Source organism: Typopeltis vanoorti, chromosome 18 (assembly GCF_054136105.1).
Source record: "Typopeltis vanoorti isolate ZY-2024b chromosome 18, IOZ_Tvanoo_1.0, whole genome shotgun sequence".
NCBI lineage: Eukaryota > Metazoa > Arthropoda > Arachnida > Uropygi > Thelyphonidae > Typopeltis > Typopeltis vanoorti.
The window spans coordinates 9,966,313-9,984,056 of record NC_143566.1 but is presented as its reverse complement, the minus strand read 5'-3'; the positions used below and the strand labels follow the sequence as shown (position 1 = coordinate 9,984,056).

Here is a 17,744-nt window from a genome sequence, read left to right as displayed (position 1 = left end):
ACAGAGAAAAAGGGCATTGTGGAGGCAGCATAAGAGAAGTGGAAGTAACCAATTTCATGAGGTCTACAAAGACCAGGCAAGGAGGGTGACTTGGTTGGTGAGAGTAGCTAAAGAGAGGTATGAACAGCAGTTAGCTAATGAAGCTAAAAAGAATCCTAGGGAGTTCTTTCGATATGTAGCCAGCAAAAGAAAGAATGATTATGGAAGGATGACGTTGATTGGAGGAAATGGTATAAAGACAGCTGTTGCAGAATGTGTGGTGGAGATAATTAATGAGCAGTTCATAAAGATCTTTCAATCTTGTGAATGTGACTTCATGGAGAGATTAAGAGCAGTTGATGATGGGGAGGAGAGACTGACTGTAAGTGAGCAAGAGGTGTTTGGGGAGTTGAGTAAACTAGATGTAAATAAGGCTGTGGGACTTGATAATATATCACTGCGTATTCTGAAGGAATGTGCCAGAGAGTTGACACCTGCCTTGACATATTTTTTTAATACGAGTCTTGCACTTGGTCAAGTCCCTAAAGAGTGGAAGGAGGGCAAGATTGTGCCACTTCATAAAGGAGGTGATCGAACTCAAGCATCAAACTATAGGCCTATCTGTGTGTCAGGTGTTGTGGTTAAGTTGTTGGAGAAGCTTGTGAGAACTAGGATCCAGAGTTGGGTTGACAACAATGGTATAATCTTTGATGGACAGCATGGATTTGCTAAAGGGAGGTCGTGCTTTAGTAATCTACTTACTTATTACAATAAAGTGGCTGCTTCCTTGGACAGAGGAGAAGGATACACAGTAATATACTTGGATTTCGCAAAAGCTTTTGATAGAGTACCTCATGATAAGTTGACAGTCAAACTAGAGCAGATGGGGTTGGATATTAGATTAGTGCATTGGATTGGAGACTGGCTATCTGATAGGTATCAACAAGTTGTGTATGGGGGTGCAATATCCAGGAAAAGGAAAGTCACTAGTGGAGTGCCTCAGGGATCTGTTTTAGGGCCATTACTATTTAACTTGTATATTAATGATATTGGCGAAGATTTGGATGGAGATATTCAGTTGTTTGTAGATGATGCAAAGTTGGGACGAACCATGAAGAGTAGTGAAGATGTTGTGGCCTTGCAAGAAGACTTGAATAAATTGAGTGATTGGGCAAGCAAATGGGGATGTGAGTTCAATGTTGCAAAATGTAAGGTTTTAAAATTTGGAAAACAAAGATGGGATGCAGAATTTATGCTTCGTGAGAATATATTGTTGGAAGTATAGGAAATAAGAGATCTGGGAGTGATAGTGGATAAGGATCTAAAATTTAGGGGACACATTGCCAAAATTGTGAAGACAACACAAAGACTTCTGGGAATGATGAGGAGGACACTGACGTGTAGAAGTAGGGAGATTCTTGTTCCATTGTATAAGGCTTTGATTTGGCCACACATGGACTATTGTGCCCAGATTTGGTCACCTGGTTTTCAGAAGGATGAAGAGATGTTGGAAAGGGTCCAAAGGCGACTGACTAAGGTAGTTTCTGACCTCTGGAATGTCGAGTATGAGGAAAGATTGAAAAGATGTAATTTGCAGAGTCTAGTGGAGAGAAGGAAGAGGGGAGATATGATAGAGACCTACAAGTTGGTAAGGGGTTGTTATAGGATCAATGGTGGAGAAGTTCTACAGAGAATAGTGGGAGATCAGGGGAGAACCAGAGGTCATACCTGGAAACTGTATAAAGAGGGTGTGAGTAGGGGAGTGAGAGGCAGGTTTTTTCGTGCAGAGTTGTGAATGATTGGAATGCCTTGCCTGAGAGTGTGGTGTCTGCAAGGAGTTTGAATGTGTTTAAGACCCAGTATGATAAGATGTGTGTGAGATAAAAGGACCTCATAGATGAGTCTTTGACTCCATGAGGTCTTGTTTAATAATAATAATAATAATAATATGGTTGGGACATATTCACAGGGATGGTTTACCTGTTCTGGTGTATGAAATACCCGAGTTTCCAGCAAATAAGCATACTTTGCATATAAAAGTTGCATTTGTAGAATTGAATTTCGATATAGGTTTATAAATAGTTTGTATTTATAAACCTATAAATATTTATTTAATGGTGCACCATTCTCAGAGGACACAAGCATATTGTTTAACATCCAAACCAATTGCATGGCAAACATATTCCTGTACACTTACTTACTCCTACTCTTCATTTGACAAGAAATAGTGCTGAATAATTCCCAGTTCATAGCTAACAAATATAAAATATAGCAAACTTACTCTTACACTATTTCCTCACCAACCACCCATAACCATAATCACTTTAATGCAGTGAATGAGATTTTTGCAACTGAGTTACAAAAATATCTTGAAGCTCTCTTCTTATCATTATTGTTTACTTTACATTCATAAATATCTGAAAAAAATTGTTGAAAAACTCTTCATTGACTTCATTGTTTCGAAATCTATTACCTCTAACTCAGGAATCTCAAACTGTGACTTTCAGTGTTTTTTTTTTTTTTTTTTTTATTCATCATTATCATTAGCCATTATTGATAAACTGCTAGATGAAGGCCTTTCCAGATGAATCCAAAACTGTCAGTGGCTTCTTTCCATGTCACTGCAAAAAATATTATGCTTTTATCAATCCATACAATTTTCAAACATCGTGCCTAGCCCATTGCAATTGCAGATGTTTCGCTCTTTCTCTAATGTCAGAAACTTTAGCTTGGTTTATTATCCAAATATTTATTTTCTTATCTAGTCTTATAATGCTAAACATACATATCTTTCCATACCAAATTGTGTTGTTCTTAATTTTGGAGTTTTCTTTATATTTAATATCATGTTTCAGAGCCATATGTCAATATAGAGAGAATGCATTGGTTAAAAACTTTTGTTTTAAGGCATAGTGATATTTGGCTTTTGAATATTGAGTGCAGTTTACCAAATACCATCCAAGCACTGTCTATCTTTGTGATTTACTTCATGATATCTTGATCCATTCATATCCATTGTCGTAAGTGATGCACAGTTCATTTTCATTATCATTGAATTTTCTTATTTCTGGTTGTACATGGCTATGAACATAACCTAAATCTTCTTTTGGTTAATATCTAAGCTATCTGTTTTGCTAGCAGTTTAGAATTCACTGATATGTCTTTACATAATTACCTTTACTTCAAGTTACCTTTGCTAAAGACTCTTATCTGTAAAGCTTAAACGACTGCCTTTTATCTTCTAACCTTATTCTTCCCAATTAAGAAGCTTGAACATGCTGTGAATAATCTTTTGGGTATGTTGTGTCACCTTGTCTTAGGCCTCTCTGTATTTCCACAGTGATGTTTCCATTAAAATGAATTGCTTTTGTTACATTGGCATATACTGATTTGGTGGTTCTTACATACATTCCTCCACTTGTTGATTTGTGGCACAAGTTGTTACCAGATCGAAGGCTTTCTCATAATAAAACCAAGGCATAATGGAAATTTGGTATTCATTGCACCATTCAGTGATCTGTTGTTCAACCTAAATGGTCCATTTTGGTACACCATTTTTCTTCAGATAAAGAATAAAAAGTTCATCCAAGTTTCCACACCTGCCTTTAGAAGTTCAGCTATAACTCCATGCTCTTCTTCAGCTTTTCCATTTTGCATGCTTTGGATACTTCACATAACTTCTTCTGATAGAATTTCTCAATACAGTTTTTTTCACAGTTTTTTTTTATTTGTTTTGTCATCCTGATTATATTGAGTAATGTGAAAAAAAAATAATAAATGTAAAAAAATGAAAGAATACAGTAACCGTTAACAACGGTGAAGAAACCAAATTTGACAGCTCGCATGACAATGTATGCATGTAACGAGATGCTTCAGTCATTATTGTGAATGCGCGTTACATAGTTTTTAGCGTACTGTAGTTCCGCTATACTTAATGAATTAATCAGATTTTTCCATGTATCTTTCAATACTGCTCCTTGATTTCTGTTCAGGTTATTTCCTGTTCGTAGGCCCACTGCTGCTTCTTTGAAAATTCGGCATCAGTAATCATCCTCTATATATGGTATTGAGCTGTTTTCCCAATCTATTGCGTGGTTAAAAGTTGAGAAATGATGTGCCAAACCTGAGGTATCTGATCTGTTGTAATTTACATCTCCAATGTGTTCTTTCTGTCTAATTTCCAGCCTTCTTGAAGTTTGACCTATGTAGGAAAGTCCACAAGTGTATGATATTCTATAAACCCCTGTATATTTGAAAAAAGGAATGCTGTTTTTACTGTATTCTTTATATTGAGTAATTTTTTTTTTTTTTTTTTTTTTTACTGTAGCAGATATTTATTTTTTACTGTAGCTATCTCTGGTTATGCTCCCACCTTGTAATTTAACTGCAACCATTTGTTTTTTGCTGTTAATTAGTTGCTGCTTGGCTCTTTTCACAGTACAATTATTTTCAATCATTTGTTGCATGCTTTTACACCTTGCATTTTTGTATTTCTACCTTAATGTGTTTTTTGATTGTTTTATATAGTTCAGGATATCCAGTTTTATTAGATTTCCAGTTTGTTTCATTTCTGTTCATTTTTGTTTTTTCATAAGGTGTTTTGTTTCCTCAAAGTTTTTCTTGTTTTCAGCATTATCTGCATAAAATATGTTGTTTACTTTTTATTTATGTTTTGTTTTTATGCAAATCTTGTCCACAAAAGGGTGTAAACTCTTAATCCATCCATGATATTAATACTAAGATTGGGTTTAAGGGTTGCACTATGCAATGAAACTGATCTACCACCTAAAGACATTCACAAACATCTACACCCACTCTCTGATTCCAATCCCACAACAGGTATGGATGGAGATGTATTCAGTTGGCCATCCAACCAGACAGTGGTGTTTCCACTGTTCTTTTGACTTCATTTACTAAATGCCATAAACACTGTGGGCATAGTTCACAGACACCTGCAACTATAGAATGTAGATCAAAGACATTTGAATTTGATACCACTGCATTATGATAATTAGCAGACATCCAATCATTTGATAAATTCAGCTTATGTAACATAATTCACAGAAAGAAAATGTTCTCAGTTAACATATAAATGTTTCTTTGTAGTCAGTTTTATATTGTGTTTTCTCACATAACTTATGATATTACATTATAACAAATTGACACGATTGATACACATGAAAATATTTATAAAGATTTCATTTATGATACATTATATTCTTAATGATGTTTAAAGTTCTGTCATTAAGCTTTTGCTTAGTATGAACTCAAATACTAATTTTATGACCTTTTCATTATCATATGAAGTATTAAGATTAAGTATGTTATATATTACTTATTTCCTTAATGGACTTATGTTGAGTTTGTCATTTAGAAATGTGTTTTTATTGATCCCATGCAAGGACCTATAAGTACATCAGTGCTGTGTCTGGATGCAAATGAGGAGTCAGAAGTTTATTGATCAGGAAGCATCCTGACTTGTTACTGAGATGTTTAGCAGGCATTTTAACTGATGTGCCCTTGAAATGGAGGAGTTATGGGTTTCTAAGTGTGTGTGTGTGTGTGTGTGTGTGTGTGTGTGTGTGTGTGTGTGTGTGTGTAGCATGGCCTTGCAACAGTGAAGCGAGGGGGAAGCAGAGACCGAAATCTCTGTTCTAGAGTTCACATATGGTATATGCCACTTCAGGCCTCCAATAAGGCAGGTAGTGGGTATTTCACTGGATAATGAAGGTCATCCTCCACCTAGTAGTGTAGTTGGTATTTCCTCCAACTAGGAAAGGAAAGTATCCCTTTATAGCGGGAATACTTGCGGGTTTCACATAGTAGCTTTCATGGGAACAGGCCACACCACAGGAAGGCAAGTTGACTTGACAGGGAGAGGCTGTATATTGCACATTTGCCCATTATAGACCCAAACTGATATAAACTCATATTATCCTTCTAATTATGTATACACATATGCATGTGTAGCTCTGTGGAAATGGCATCTTCCTCCACATTACTAGACTGCAAAATATAGGTTTGATTCTAATCACCAATTAAAATAACTTTTTTTAGGTTTTTCTCATCTATCTTTGGCGCAGACAAGTGTGATTTTTCCAAACAGAGATGTGGGTTTTAACCCTGCATCTCAAAAAGTTTAGTGAAAGTCATGCTATTATATATATTTAAATCCTAATAAGCATATATAATAGCATGACTTTAACCTGATACCATATAATCATTTATAGTCTTGGACTGGGCTATTTATGATAGCTGACTTGGAGACCATCTGCCCATCATTCTTCCAAAAAGTTATTAGGACTAAAGAATCTTGCCTACTCTTTGGAGAATAAAAGGAGTTGTATTATTTATTTCTTTTATATGTAGATGTTCTTAAAGTTGACTAACACTAATAATATGAATATATCATTATAATACCATTTCTTCCTTTTATTTTATTTAAAGATTGGTCATGAACCACTACCACCTAAACCATCTCACACATTGTTTGGACGACGAGCACTTGTACTTCCAGGAGCTTTCAGATACAGTGAGTATTTATTTTCATTTAAATTCTGTTCTTTTGCATAAGTTGACATAACAGATATTCATCATCATGAATATCTGTTATGTCAATTTGATGATGATCATCAAATTCCTGATATATACCCTCAAGGGGTGTACAGGATATGATAGTACTACATGAAAAATTACATCATTACAAACTTCCTATCTACAATTTTCCTACAAATCAGTCTGTTACCTGTCAAGACTCCAAATATTATCAGATCTTATATTTCTATCTTCTAAGGCACTTTTTACTGTATCAATCCATATATCTTCGTCTTCCTCTGGGTCTTTTTTTGCCAACCTGGCAGAGAACACTTGTTTTGCTAATCTTTATTTTCCCATTCTGTTTAAGTGACCATACCACCTGAGATTAGCTATGCTAATGCATTCCTGGATGCTGACAATGTAAAGTTCTTTCCTAATATCCTCATTTCTAATATCATATTGCCATTGATGCCATCTGTTCATGTCCCCCCTAATCTTTCTCAGGACTCTCGTATCTGCGGTATCTAGTCTTTGGTAAAGTGTTTTACTTCTGACCCAGCTCTCAGATCCATGAGTTAAAATCGGCTTCAATACTGTCTTGTATACAACTAATTTAGTGTTTTGGCTAATTTTTCTCTCTCTGTCTTATTGCATATAAATCTATTCAGCTGACTTCCTACCATACCAGCTTTGTTGATTCTGTTGTCTATTTCCATATTTAACTTATCATCTTCACTAAAAATTGTACTTAAGTGACTGAAATATTTTACTTGTTGACAGAAGTAAAACACTTTACCAAAGTTTCATGATGCAGTCGATATATTCAATGTTTCTGCCTATTTTCATTGTCTTTGTCTTTTTAATGACCTTCTGACCATATCTATTACAACAGTTATTCAATTTAGTCAGGGAATCTTGCATACTTATAGCAGATTTATTTAGAAGTATAACATCATCTACATAAAGCAAAGCAGGTTTAATACCACTTTCCTTCATATTGCAATCCATATACATAATGAACAACAGAGGGGAAAATGTACATCCTTGTCTGACACCAGATTTAACATTAAACCACCTTCCTGTACTTCAATTCTAACTAATGACTTACAACTCAAATAAAGACTAAGTATTACTAATTTAATAAGCTGAAAGGCTATTTTACTGGCAAAAATGTTAATAGAAAGGGAGATGGTAAATCCCTTTAAGTTTTAATTGCCGGGTACGAAACCCGGATTGAAATCCATAGAGTTTCATGCCGAAAAAACTATCGGCAGGCCCAAGTGTAAATGATCACTTGTGTAGTACATCACCAGGGCAACTCCATGCAAAGGTGGAGCAAGCTCCCTCACTAACTTTAATATTCTCTCATAATGTAAAAGCCAGCTCCTAAGAGATGTATATATATTGTTTTACATTATGAGAAGAGGTCACTACCCAGACTGGTTTCAACCTTTTTTGAGGTCTCATCAGTGAGTAAGTAGAATTGGAATATCAAGGTTTTAAGTGAACACATGAACTCATACCGCTACTATCGAATTGCCAAAAGGATTTACCATCCCCCTTTCTAAAGACTAAGTATTGCTTGATATAATGCCCCTTTGACACCATATAACTGTAGTGTCAAGAATAGCTCCTCTCTTGGCACTTTGTCATATGCCTTTTCCAGATCTACAAAACTTAAATACAGATCTTTGTTATATTCCCATGATTTCTCAACTATCTGTTGTAAAGTGAAAATCTGATCCTGAAAGCCTCTATTTGGCCTGAATCCAGCTTGTTCTTCACCAAGCTTCTCTTCCACAATCCTTCTCAACCATTTCTCAAGTATACTTGCATATATCTTACAAGAACACTCAGTAGAGAAATATCTCTGTAATCCTCACATTCAGTTTTATTTCCCTTTTTATATATGGGTATATGAGAGCTCTACTCCAATCATCTGGAATTTGTCCCTCTGTCCAGGCCTTCTGAACTATGCAGTGCTGCCACTGTAAGGCTTTTATACCTCCATACTTGAGCATTTCTGGTTGAATACACCTGGTGCTTTTCCACACTTCAGGCCTTAGACGGCTTTTTCTACTTCAAGTATGGATATGTATTCCTGACTGCATGCCTGTTGAGTGTTTTTTTACCACTGTGCTGTCATCACTGCTTGTTTCATTTAGAAATTTTTCGAAGTAATTACTCCATACTTCAAGGATATCTTTTTCTCCTGTTTTCATGACACCTTTATCATCTCTAATTCCTTTTACAGCACTCTTTCTCCATTTCTGAGCTTCTTCAACAACCTCCAGAATATCTTGCCACCCTCTTGATATTTATTTTCTTTGTTCTTACCAAAGTCCTCCCTGACTTTTGTTTAGCTAGTTTTACACACTGTTTAGCTTTCTTACATTTGTCTCTCTGTTCTCTAAGAGCACACGCTGACTTATTTGCAGGAACATTTGATATGCTTTCTTCTTTTCTTTCGCTGCCTCTTTAACTTCCTGTGTCCACCATGGGGTTCTGATTTTTCTATCCTTACAGACAACCTCACCACATGTCTCTCTTTTTGAATCAAATAGTGTTTTCTTCAGGGCTTGCCATTGAATCTCCAAGTTTTGGTTCCTGTTATCAAACTCTTTCATTTTTTCTTCAATCTTGTTTGTATATTTTAGTCTACAGTTCACATCTGAGAGCTGCTCAACTTTTATTCACTTTACATGTTCTTCTTTTCAATATGAAATTCAATTTTATCCTGCTCAAGACTAAATTGATCACTTCCAATTTCAAATCCTCTGTGCACTCTGGTGTCCTGCACCAGGGAGAAAACATCACTATCAACAATAACATAGTCAATGAGACTTTTCTTATTTCTAGCCTCTTCTCTCCATGTGAATTTGTGCACATTTTTATGTCGGAACATTGTGTTAGTAATAACCAGTCCATGTCCCGAGCAGAAATCCAGCAAGTATTTGCCATTATTATTAGTTTTGCTCTTTTCTCCAAATTTTCCCAATAGAATTTTATATGTCTGACAATCATTTCCTACTCTGCTATTTAGATCCCCAACAAGGACCAACTTTTCCTTTTTCATTGTGTCAGTTGCTTTCTCTGAAGCCTCAAAAATTCTTCCACTTCTACTTTAGTAGTACCTTCGGTGGAACCATAGGCACAAATAAGTCGCATTGTCCAGTTCCCCATTCTGATATTTACCCACATCACTCTAATTGAAACTGCCTACCAATCAAGAAGAATAGCCTCATATTTAATGTTGAATATTATGCCTACTCCTTCTTTTCCTTGATTGTCATTGCCTGAATATAATTTTTTGTATTTATTGCTGAGAAAGATCTCACCAGTTTTTGTCTATTTTGTTTCAGTCACCCCTATGTTGATCTGGTACTTATCCAATTTCTCAGCTAACTTCATTTCTTTGCTATTCGGGCTTCTTATATAGATAGTACTGATCTTGAACTCTGGTGATGTTGAATTGGGGTGGGTTTTAGGATTTGTTCCAGTAGCTGACTTTTCGCTGTTTGCTCTGGTTCCCTGGCAAAAACAACAGGGTTCCTTGTTTAATTGGGCGACGTCCCAGCTGGCATGGAATTCTGTCATGTTGTACCATCATTTTTTATTTTGGTTTAAGCCAATAATAATACAATTTGGTCTGCTAAATCTCAAATTGCCAGCCCATCCTCATTCATTCAGTATCCAGGTGGATACCTAACAGGGTGCACCACAAGAAGGATTGGACATTAGGTCAGAAGCCCTGATCGGTTCTCTGCATTCCTTTAAAGGCTATGTGGAGGTCTCCTCTGAGTTGTATAGCTTTGACCCTTAAGTACACCATAACAGATATTGTTCTTTATAAAATTCAAAGGAAATGTTAAAGGAACACTAATGTTTAATACCAAGATTAATAATTTAAGGAATCAGCAATATTTTTATACTTGCAGGCCGCATTTGTATCCAGCTTCATAACAAGAGAGAACTATATTTAAATGTATTATATACAGTTATACATATTTATTGGACATTCTTAATTTTTTTGAGTTTTTACTTATTATTTTTAAGGAAAGTGACCACCAGATGGTAAAGATAGGACAGGTGTTATGAGAGCTGCAGAAGAAATTTTATGTTTGTTGTGTGTGTGCTGATATTGGTAATTTGTCAGTTAAATTTTGTTCTATGGGAGCTGTAATTGGTAGGTAATGTTTAGTTGAGTTTAGATTCTGTGTGTGTGATTTTAAAACTGAGAAGATGGCAGTGAGACGTAGATCAACATGAAAGACAAAGTCGTAAAATAGCTGGTGAAATAAAATTGCAGTGTCATTCATTTTCACAATACTTTTTGTTTAGTAAAGAGATTGTTTTTTAAATACAAGTAAATAATCATTGGAAGTTGTTTTTTAAATACAAGTAAATAATTATTCATGAAATATTTTATGAAGAATTTCAATCAACTTTTCACAATGAAAAATTCAAGTGAGCCATACAGCACACTTAAATTTTTCATTTGATAACCGTTGATTTTTAATATTGCATTGTAAATAAGAACATGCAGTTGATAGATAATTATCAATAATAAGCTATTATGAATGATCATGATATAATAACATTTCCCTGATGCCATGTAATCATTGATAGTCTTGGGCTCAGCTATCTGTAATAGTGAAGAGTGGAGCATCTGGAAAAAAAATCTGTCAACAAAGAAATTTTTAAAAATCTCATTCCTTTATTTGTTCTAAATTTCTGTTTATTTATACTGCTGTCAAAAAGGCACATTGGGAATTACTGAGTATTTTAACACATAGTCAAAAGTATTACCAACCTTTTTGCAGCTTGCAAAATACAGTCGTCCCTCGACTTACGTCAGGGTTCCGTTCCATCGTTCAGGACATAAGTCGGTTTGGATGTAAGTCGATACATTAAATCAACAGAGTTATAGGGGTTAGGGACTTAACAGTAATAAGTATACTGTCGGGGTGCTTAAGGGTCAAAGCTGTATAACTGAGAGGAGACCGCCACATAGCCTTTAAAGGAATGCGGAGAACCGACCAGGGCTTCTGACCTAATGTCCAATCCTCACCTTCTCGTGGTGCACCCTGTTGGGTATCTACTTTGATACTGAACGAACGAGGATGGGCTGGCAATTTGAGATTTAGCCGACCAAATTGTATTCTTATTGGTTAAACCAAAATAAAAAATGATGGTACAACATGACAAAATTTCATGCCGGCTGGGGCGTCGCCCGGTTAAACAAGGCCCCCGTTGTTTTCGCCAGGGAACCAGGGCGAACAGCGAAAAGTCAGCTACTGGAACAAATCTAAAACAAACCCCAACTCAACATCACCAGAGTTAAAGATCGGTACTATCAACGTAAGAAGCCTGAATGGCAAAGAAATGGAGCTAGCTGAGGAATTAGATAAGTACCAGATCGACATAATAGGGGTGACTGAAACAAAAAAGACCAAAACTGGTGAGATCTTTCTGAGCAATAAATACAAAATGTTATATTCAGGCAATGACAATCAAGGAAAAGAAGGAGTAGCCATAGTATTCAACACAAAATACGAGGCTAATCTTCTTGAATGGCAGTCAGTCTCAAGTAGAGTAATGTGGGCAAATATGAGAATGGGGAACTGGACAATGAGACTTATTTGTGCCTATGGTCCCACAGAAGGTTCTACTAAGGTAGAAGTGGAGGAATTTTTTGAGGCTTTAGAAAAAGAAACTGACACAATGAAAAAGGAAAAGTTGGTCCTTGTTGGGGATCTAAATAGTAGAGTAGGAAATGATTGTGAGACATACAAAAATATTTTGGGAAAATTTGGAGAAAAGAGCAAAGCTAATAATAATGGCAAATATCTGTTGGATTTCTGCTCAGGACATGGACTGGTTATTACTAACACCATGTTCCAACATAAAAATGTGCACAAATTTACATGGAGAGAAGAGGCAAGGAATAAGAAAAGTCTCGTTGACTATGTTATTGTTGATAGTGATGTTTTCTCCCTGGTGCAGGACACCAGAGTATACAGAGGATTTGAAATTGGAAGTGATCACTATTTAGTCTTGAGCAGGATAAAATTGAATTTCATATTGAAAAGAATAATATGTAAGAAAGTTTTAAAGCGAATAAAAGTTGAGCAGCTCTCAGATGTGAACTGTAGACTAAAATACACAAAGATTATTGAAGAAAAAATGAAAGAGTTTGAGAACAGGAATCAATCCTTGGAGATTCAGTGGCAAACTGAAGAAAATATTGATTGATTCTGCAAAAAAAGAGGCATGTGGTGAGGTTGTCTGCAAGGATAGAAAAATCCGTACTCCCTGGTGGACACAGGAAGTTAAAGAGGCAGTGAAGGAAAAGAAGAAATCATATCAAAAGTTCCTGGCAAATAAGTCAGCTTTTACTCTTACAGAATACAGAGACAAATGTAAGAAAGCTAAACAGTGTGTAAAACTAGCTAAACAAAAGTCATGGGAGGACTTTGGCAAGAATGTAGAAAATAAATATCAAGAAGGTGGCAAAATATTCTGGAGGTTGTTGAAGAAGCTTAGGAATGGAGGAAAGAGTGCTGTAAAAGGAATTAGAGATGATAAAGGTGAAATGAAAACAGGAGAAAAAGATATCCTTGAAGTATGGAGTAATTACTTTGAAAAACTGCTAAATGAAACAAGCAGTGATGACAGCACAGTGATAAAAAACACTGACCAGGCATGCAGTCAGGAATACATATCCATACTTGAAGTAAAAAAAGCATCAAAGGCTTGAAATGTGGAAAGGCAGCAGGAGTAGATGATATTCGACCAGAAATGAAGTATGGTGGTATTATTACTATTATTACGGGCAACTCCAGGGAGTCATTGGACTCATCGAGGAGGCCCCAAATCATATTCATCACAACTATTTGACATTCATACAGTATCTATCATACCTCGCCTTAAACTCATTCACTGTCACCGCATCCACCACAAACTCAGGGAGCGCATTAAACTCATTCACTACTCTAAAAGTAAAGAACCCAGATCTAACACCTTTACTAACCACACTTTTGCCCAGTTTCCATGGATGTCCCCTAGTCCTCCCACAACCAGCCCTGTTCTCAAAAATATCTTCTGAATTAATTTTATAGAAACCCTTCAGTAATTTGAATGTCTCAATCATATCTCCCCTCCTCCGCCTATCAACCAATTTTTGCAACCCACAAATCCTCAACCTGTTCTCATACGGTTCATTCCACAGACCTGCTATCATCTTGGTCACTCGCCTCTGGATCCTCTCCACCTCCTCCCCATCAAGAAGAAACCTAGGTGACCAAATCTGAGCACAGTAGTCTAGATGGGGTCTTATCAAGGCTCGATAGAGAGGAACAATAACCTGCTTGTCTCTGCTTGTCATCGTATTCTTCAGCAACCAAGTGATTTGATGAGCTGTTTTGGTCACTTTTGCAATGTGTCCCCTAAATTTCAATTCCTTATCTACCAACACTCCTAAATCTCGTGCCTCATCAATTTCCTGGAGCACGGTTCCACCAATGCAGTAAACTGCCGCCAATCTTTTCACCCCAAAATGCATAACCTTACATTTTGCCACATTAAACTGACATCCATTCTCCTTAGCCCAGACCTCCAATCTATCCAAATCATCCTGCAAAATTTTGACGTCATCTGCATTCACTATTGCCCTACCCAACTTCGCATCATCCGCAAACAAATGAACTGTTCCTCTCAGATCATTTCCTATATCATTTATGAACAAATTAAACAGCAGTGGTCCAAGAACAGATCCCTGTGGCACACCACTAGTCACAGGCCGTCTTGTGGACTCTACTCCCGAGTAAACCACTCTCTGATATCTCTCCGTCAACCACCCTCCTATCCATCTCACCAACCCTATGTCCATTCCCATATGCTGCAATTTACTGATTAGAATTCCATGTGGAATCCTGTCAAAGGCCTTGGCAAGGTCCAGTAGAATCACCGTAAACCCATTACCCTTATCCAGTTCAGCCGTCACTGTGTTATAATACGTGAGCAAGTTACTGAGGCATGACCTACCCTTCACGAAACCATGCTGTCCCCGATACAGTATCCCATTTTCTTCTATCCAATCTTGTATTTTCCTCTTGACTATTTTCTCTAAGACCTTGACAATGATTCCTGATATGCTAATCGGTCGGTAATTTACTACAGCAGTCTTGGAACCACCTTTATACAGTGGAACTATTTTCCCCTCTTTCCACCCGCTCGGGACTAACCCAGACCCGAGACTCAAATTAAACAAAATGGTCAAGGGTACTGACAATTCTTTAGCTGCTTCTCGTACAACACGAGCTGGTATACCATCCAATCCCACAGATGTATTGACATTGAGGTTATGCAATAGACTACTCACCTCCACTTCATTAACCACAATTCCCGTATAATCTACTGGTTTATTCGTTTCTACAATGTCACCACCTGGATGATATACTTTTGCAAAGTGCTCACTCAGTAACTCAACTATCTCAACTGATTCAGTTACTTCCCTACCATCGGCATTCTTTAAAATCAATCTGCCATGTACATTTTTCCTTTTACTTGCTACATATCTAAAAAACTGTTTAGGATTCTCTTTAGCCTGCATGGCCAATGTTCTTTCGTAATCCTTTTTTGCTTTTCTTACCACACTCGTCACCCTTCTAGCCTGTGCTTTATACCGTTCATGTGCCTGCCGGTCACCCTTCTCCTTAAATTCCCTCCATAGTTGTTTCTTTTTTTGCAACTCAAGCTTAATGGTGTTATTCATCCATTTAACCCCTACTTGATTTATTATTCGGACTCTAGGTATACAGTCAGCCATTGCTTCATGCAAGCACTTCTTAACTACCTCCCATGCACTATCAACTTCTAGTCCTTGCAGTTGTACATGCCATGGGACTGAACCAATCAAACTCCTAAGCTTGTCATACTTTCCAGCCCGATAATTCCACATGTACCCTGTCTTAATTGAAAATTCTACACCTTTAGCCACCTCCCAAGTTAAGACCCTATGATCACTCTCACCGATTGGTGGCAATGTGGTCATATTTGTTACAGCCAAATCCTCAGATGTAATTCCTAGGTCAAGCACTCTCTGACCCCTAGTATTTTCCATTACATGCTGTCGCAGATAGTTATCCCTTAATAACCGCATAAAATCCAGTTCCTTCCTCCCGTGTGTCCTCTCCTCACTCCAATCGATGCGACCATAGTTGAAATCTCCCATAATAATCACCCTCCTTCCACCCATTTCTTCTATTTGCTTGTGCATACTGTCACCACCATCTTTTCCATCACCTGGTCTATAGCAGCACCCAATTGTATATTTAGTTCTGCTAGCCACAATCAAATTTGAGGTCAAATTTGAGCACATTTGAGGCCACACCAAATGGCCTCAAATGTGCTCTTTTCTCTATCCTGCAATTCAACTTCTATTCTCCTTGGCTGGAGCTCATCAGCTATCATCAACAATACTCCTCCCCCCATTTTATTCTCTCTGTCATTCCTGAACACACTATACCCATCACATTCAATCCCACTAGTTATATCATCTACAGTCAGCCATGTTTCACTAATACCTATAACCTGTGGTCTGGAAGTGCCAACCATGGCCAAAAACTCTTCCTTCTTGTTCCTAATACTCCTAGTATTAGTGTACATGAATTTAAGACCCCCATTAGCCCCAACCATACCTTGACGCCTTATATTAACTATCCCACTCAGATTTGTTGTCCTTATTTGCTCTGGCATATTATATTCATTCTTACATTCAACTGCCTCTATAAGTACTGTTTCTCTACTCCCCCCCCTAACAAATCTAGTTTCCCTGAATTTGTACATCCACTACATTCAGCAACACTTTCTCAAGTCTTCTTACACCGTAACCATTCAAATGCAAGCCATCCATCTTATATAGATCCTTTCGCCCATCAAACTCACTCCACACATCCACAAATTCCACACCACTCGTCATACATAACCCACGCATAAAGTCATTTGCAATTATAGCCCTCCTTTTAAACATTTCACCTTTCAAACATTTCAGTATAAGAGTCTTACAGTGGCTGCACTGCATAGTTCAGAAAGCCTGGACAGAGGGGACGAATTCCTGATGATTGGAGTAGAGCTGTCATAGTACCCATATATAAAAAGGGAAATAATGTGAGAATTACAGAAGTATTTCCCTACTGAGTGTTCCTGGCAAGATCTATGCAAGTATACTTGAGAAACGGTTGAGAAGAATTGTGGAAGAAAAGCTTGGTGAAGAACAAGCTGGATTCAGGCCAAATAGAGGCTTTCAGGATCAGATCTTCACTTTACGACAAATAGTCGAGAAAGCATGGGAATATAACAGAGATCTGTATTTAGGTTTTGTCGATTTGGAAAAGGCATATGACAAGGGAGAAGCTTTTCAATTCGCTACAGTTATATGGTGTCAATGAGGCATTATATCAAGCAGTGCTTAGTATTTATTTGAGTTGTAAGTCAGCAGTTAGAATTGAAGGAAGTACAGGAAGATGGTTTAATGTTAAATCTGGTGTGAGACAAGGATGTACATTATCCCCTCTGTTATTCATTATCTATATGATCACATTATGAAGGAAAGTGGTATTAAACATGATATCAGATTGGAGATGTTAATGTCAGCTCTTTGCTTTATGTGGACGATGTTATACTTTTAAATAAATCCGCTGCAAGTTTGCAAGATTCTCTGACTAAATTGAATAACGGTTGTAATAGATATGGTATGAAGGTCAGCAATAAAAAGACAAAGACAATGAAAATAGGTAGAATCATTGAAAATGTCAACTGTGTTGTGAATGGAGAACTTGTGGAACAAGTAAAACATTTCAGCTACTTAGGCATGATTTTTAGTGAAGATGGTAAATTAAATATGGAAATAGTCAACAGACTCAGCAAAGCTGGTATGGTAGGAAGTCAATTGAATAAATTCATATGGAATAAGAGAGAAATTAGTAGGAACAATACATTAGCTGTATACAAGACAGTGTTCAAACCAGTTTTAATTTATGGATCTGAGAGCTGGGTCAGAAGTAAAACACTTGACCAAAGACTAGAGATCACAGATATGAGAGTCCTGAGAAAGATTATAGGCGTGAACAGATGGCATCAATAGCAATATCATATTAAAAATGAGGATATTAGGAAAGAACTTGACATTGTCAGCATCCAGGAATACGTTAGCAGAGCTAATCTCA

At 36.9% G+C, this 17,744-nt stretch overlaps 1 protein-coding gene across 1 annotated transcript in view; it reads left to right on the top strand.

The window, feature by feature from the left end:
- Positions 1-17,744, top strand: part of LOC150096482 (mitochondrial carrier homolog 2-like) — a 295,508-nt gene that overhangs the window by 7,734 nt on the left and 270,030 nt on the right. The window contains exon 2 of the mRNA XM_090407808.1: positions 6,427-6,511. Coding sequence (XP_090263934.1) covers positions 6,427-6,511 — 85 coding nt within the window. The remainder of the gene's footprint in view (positions 1-6,426; positions 6,512-17,744) is intronic.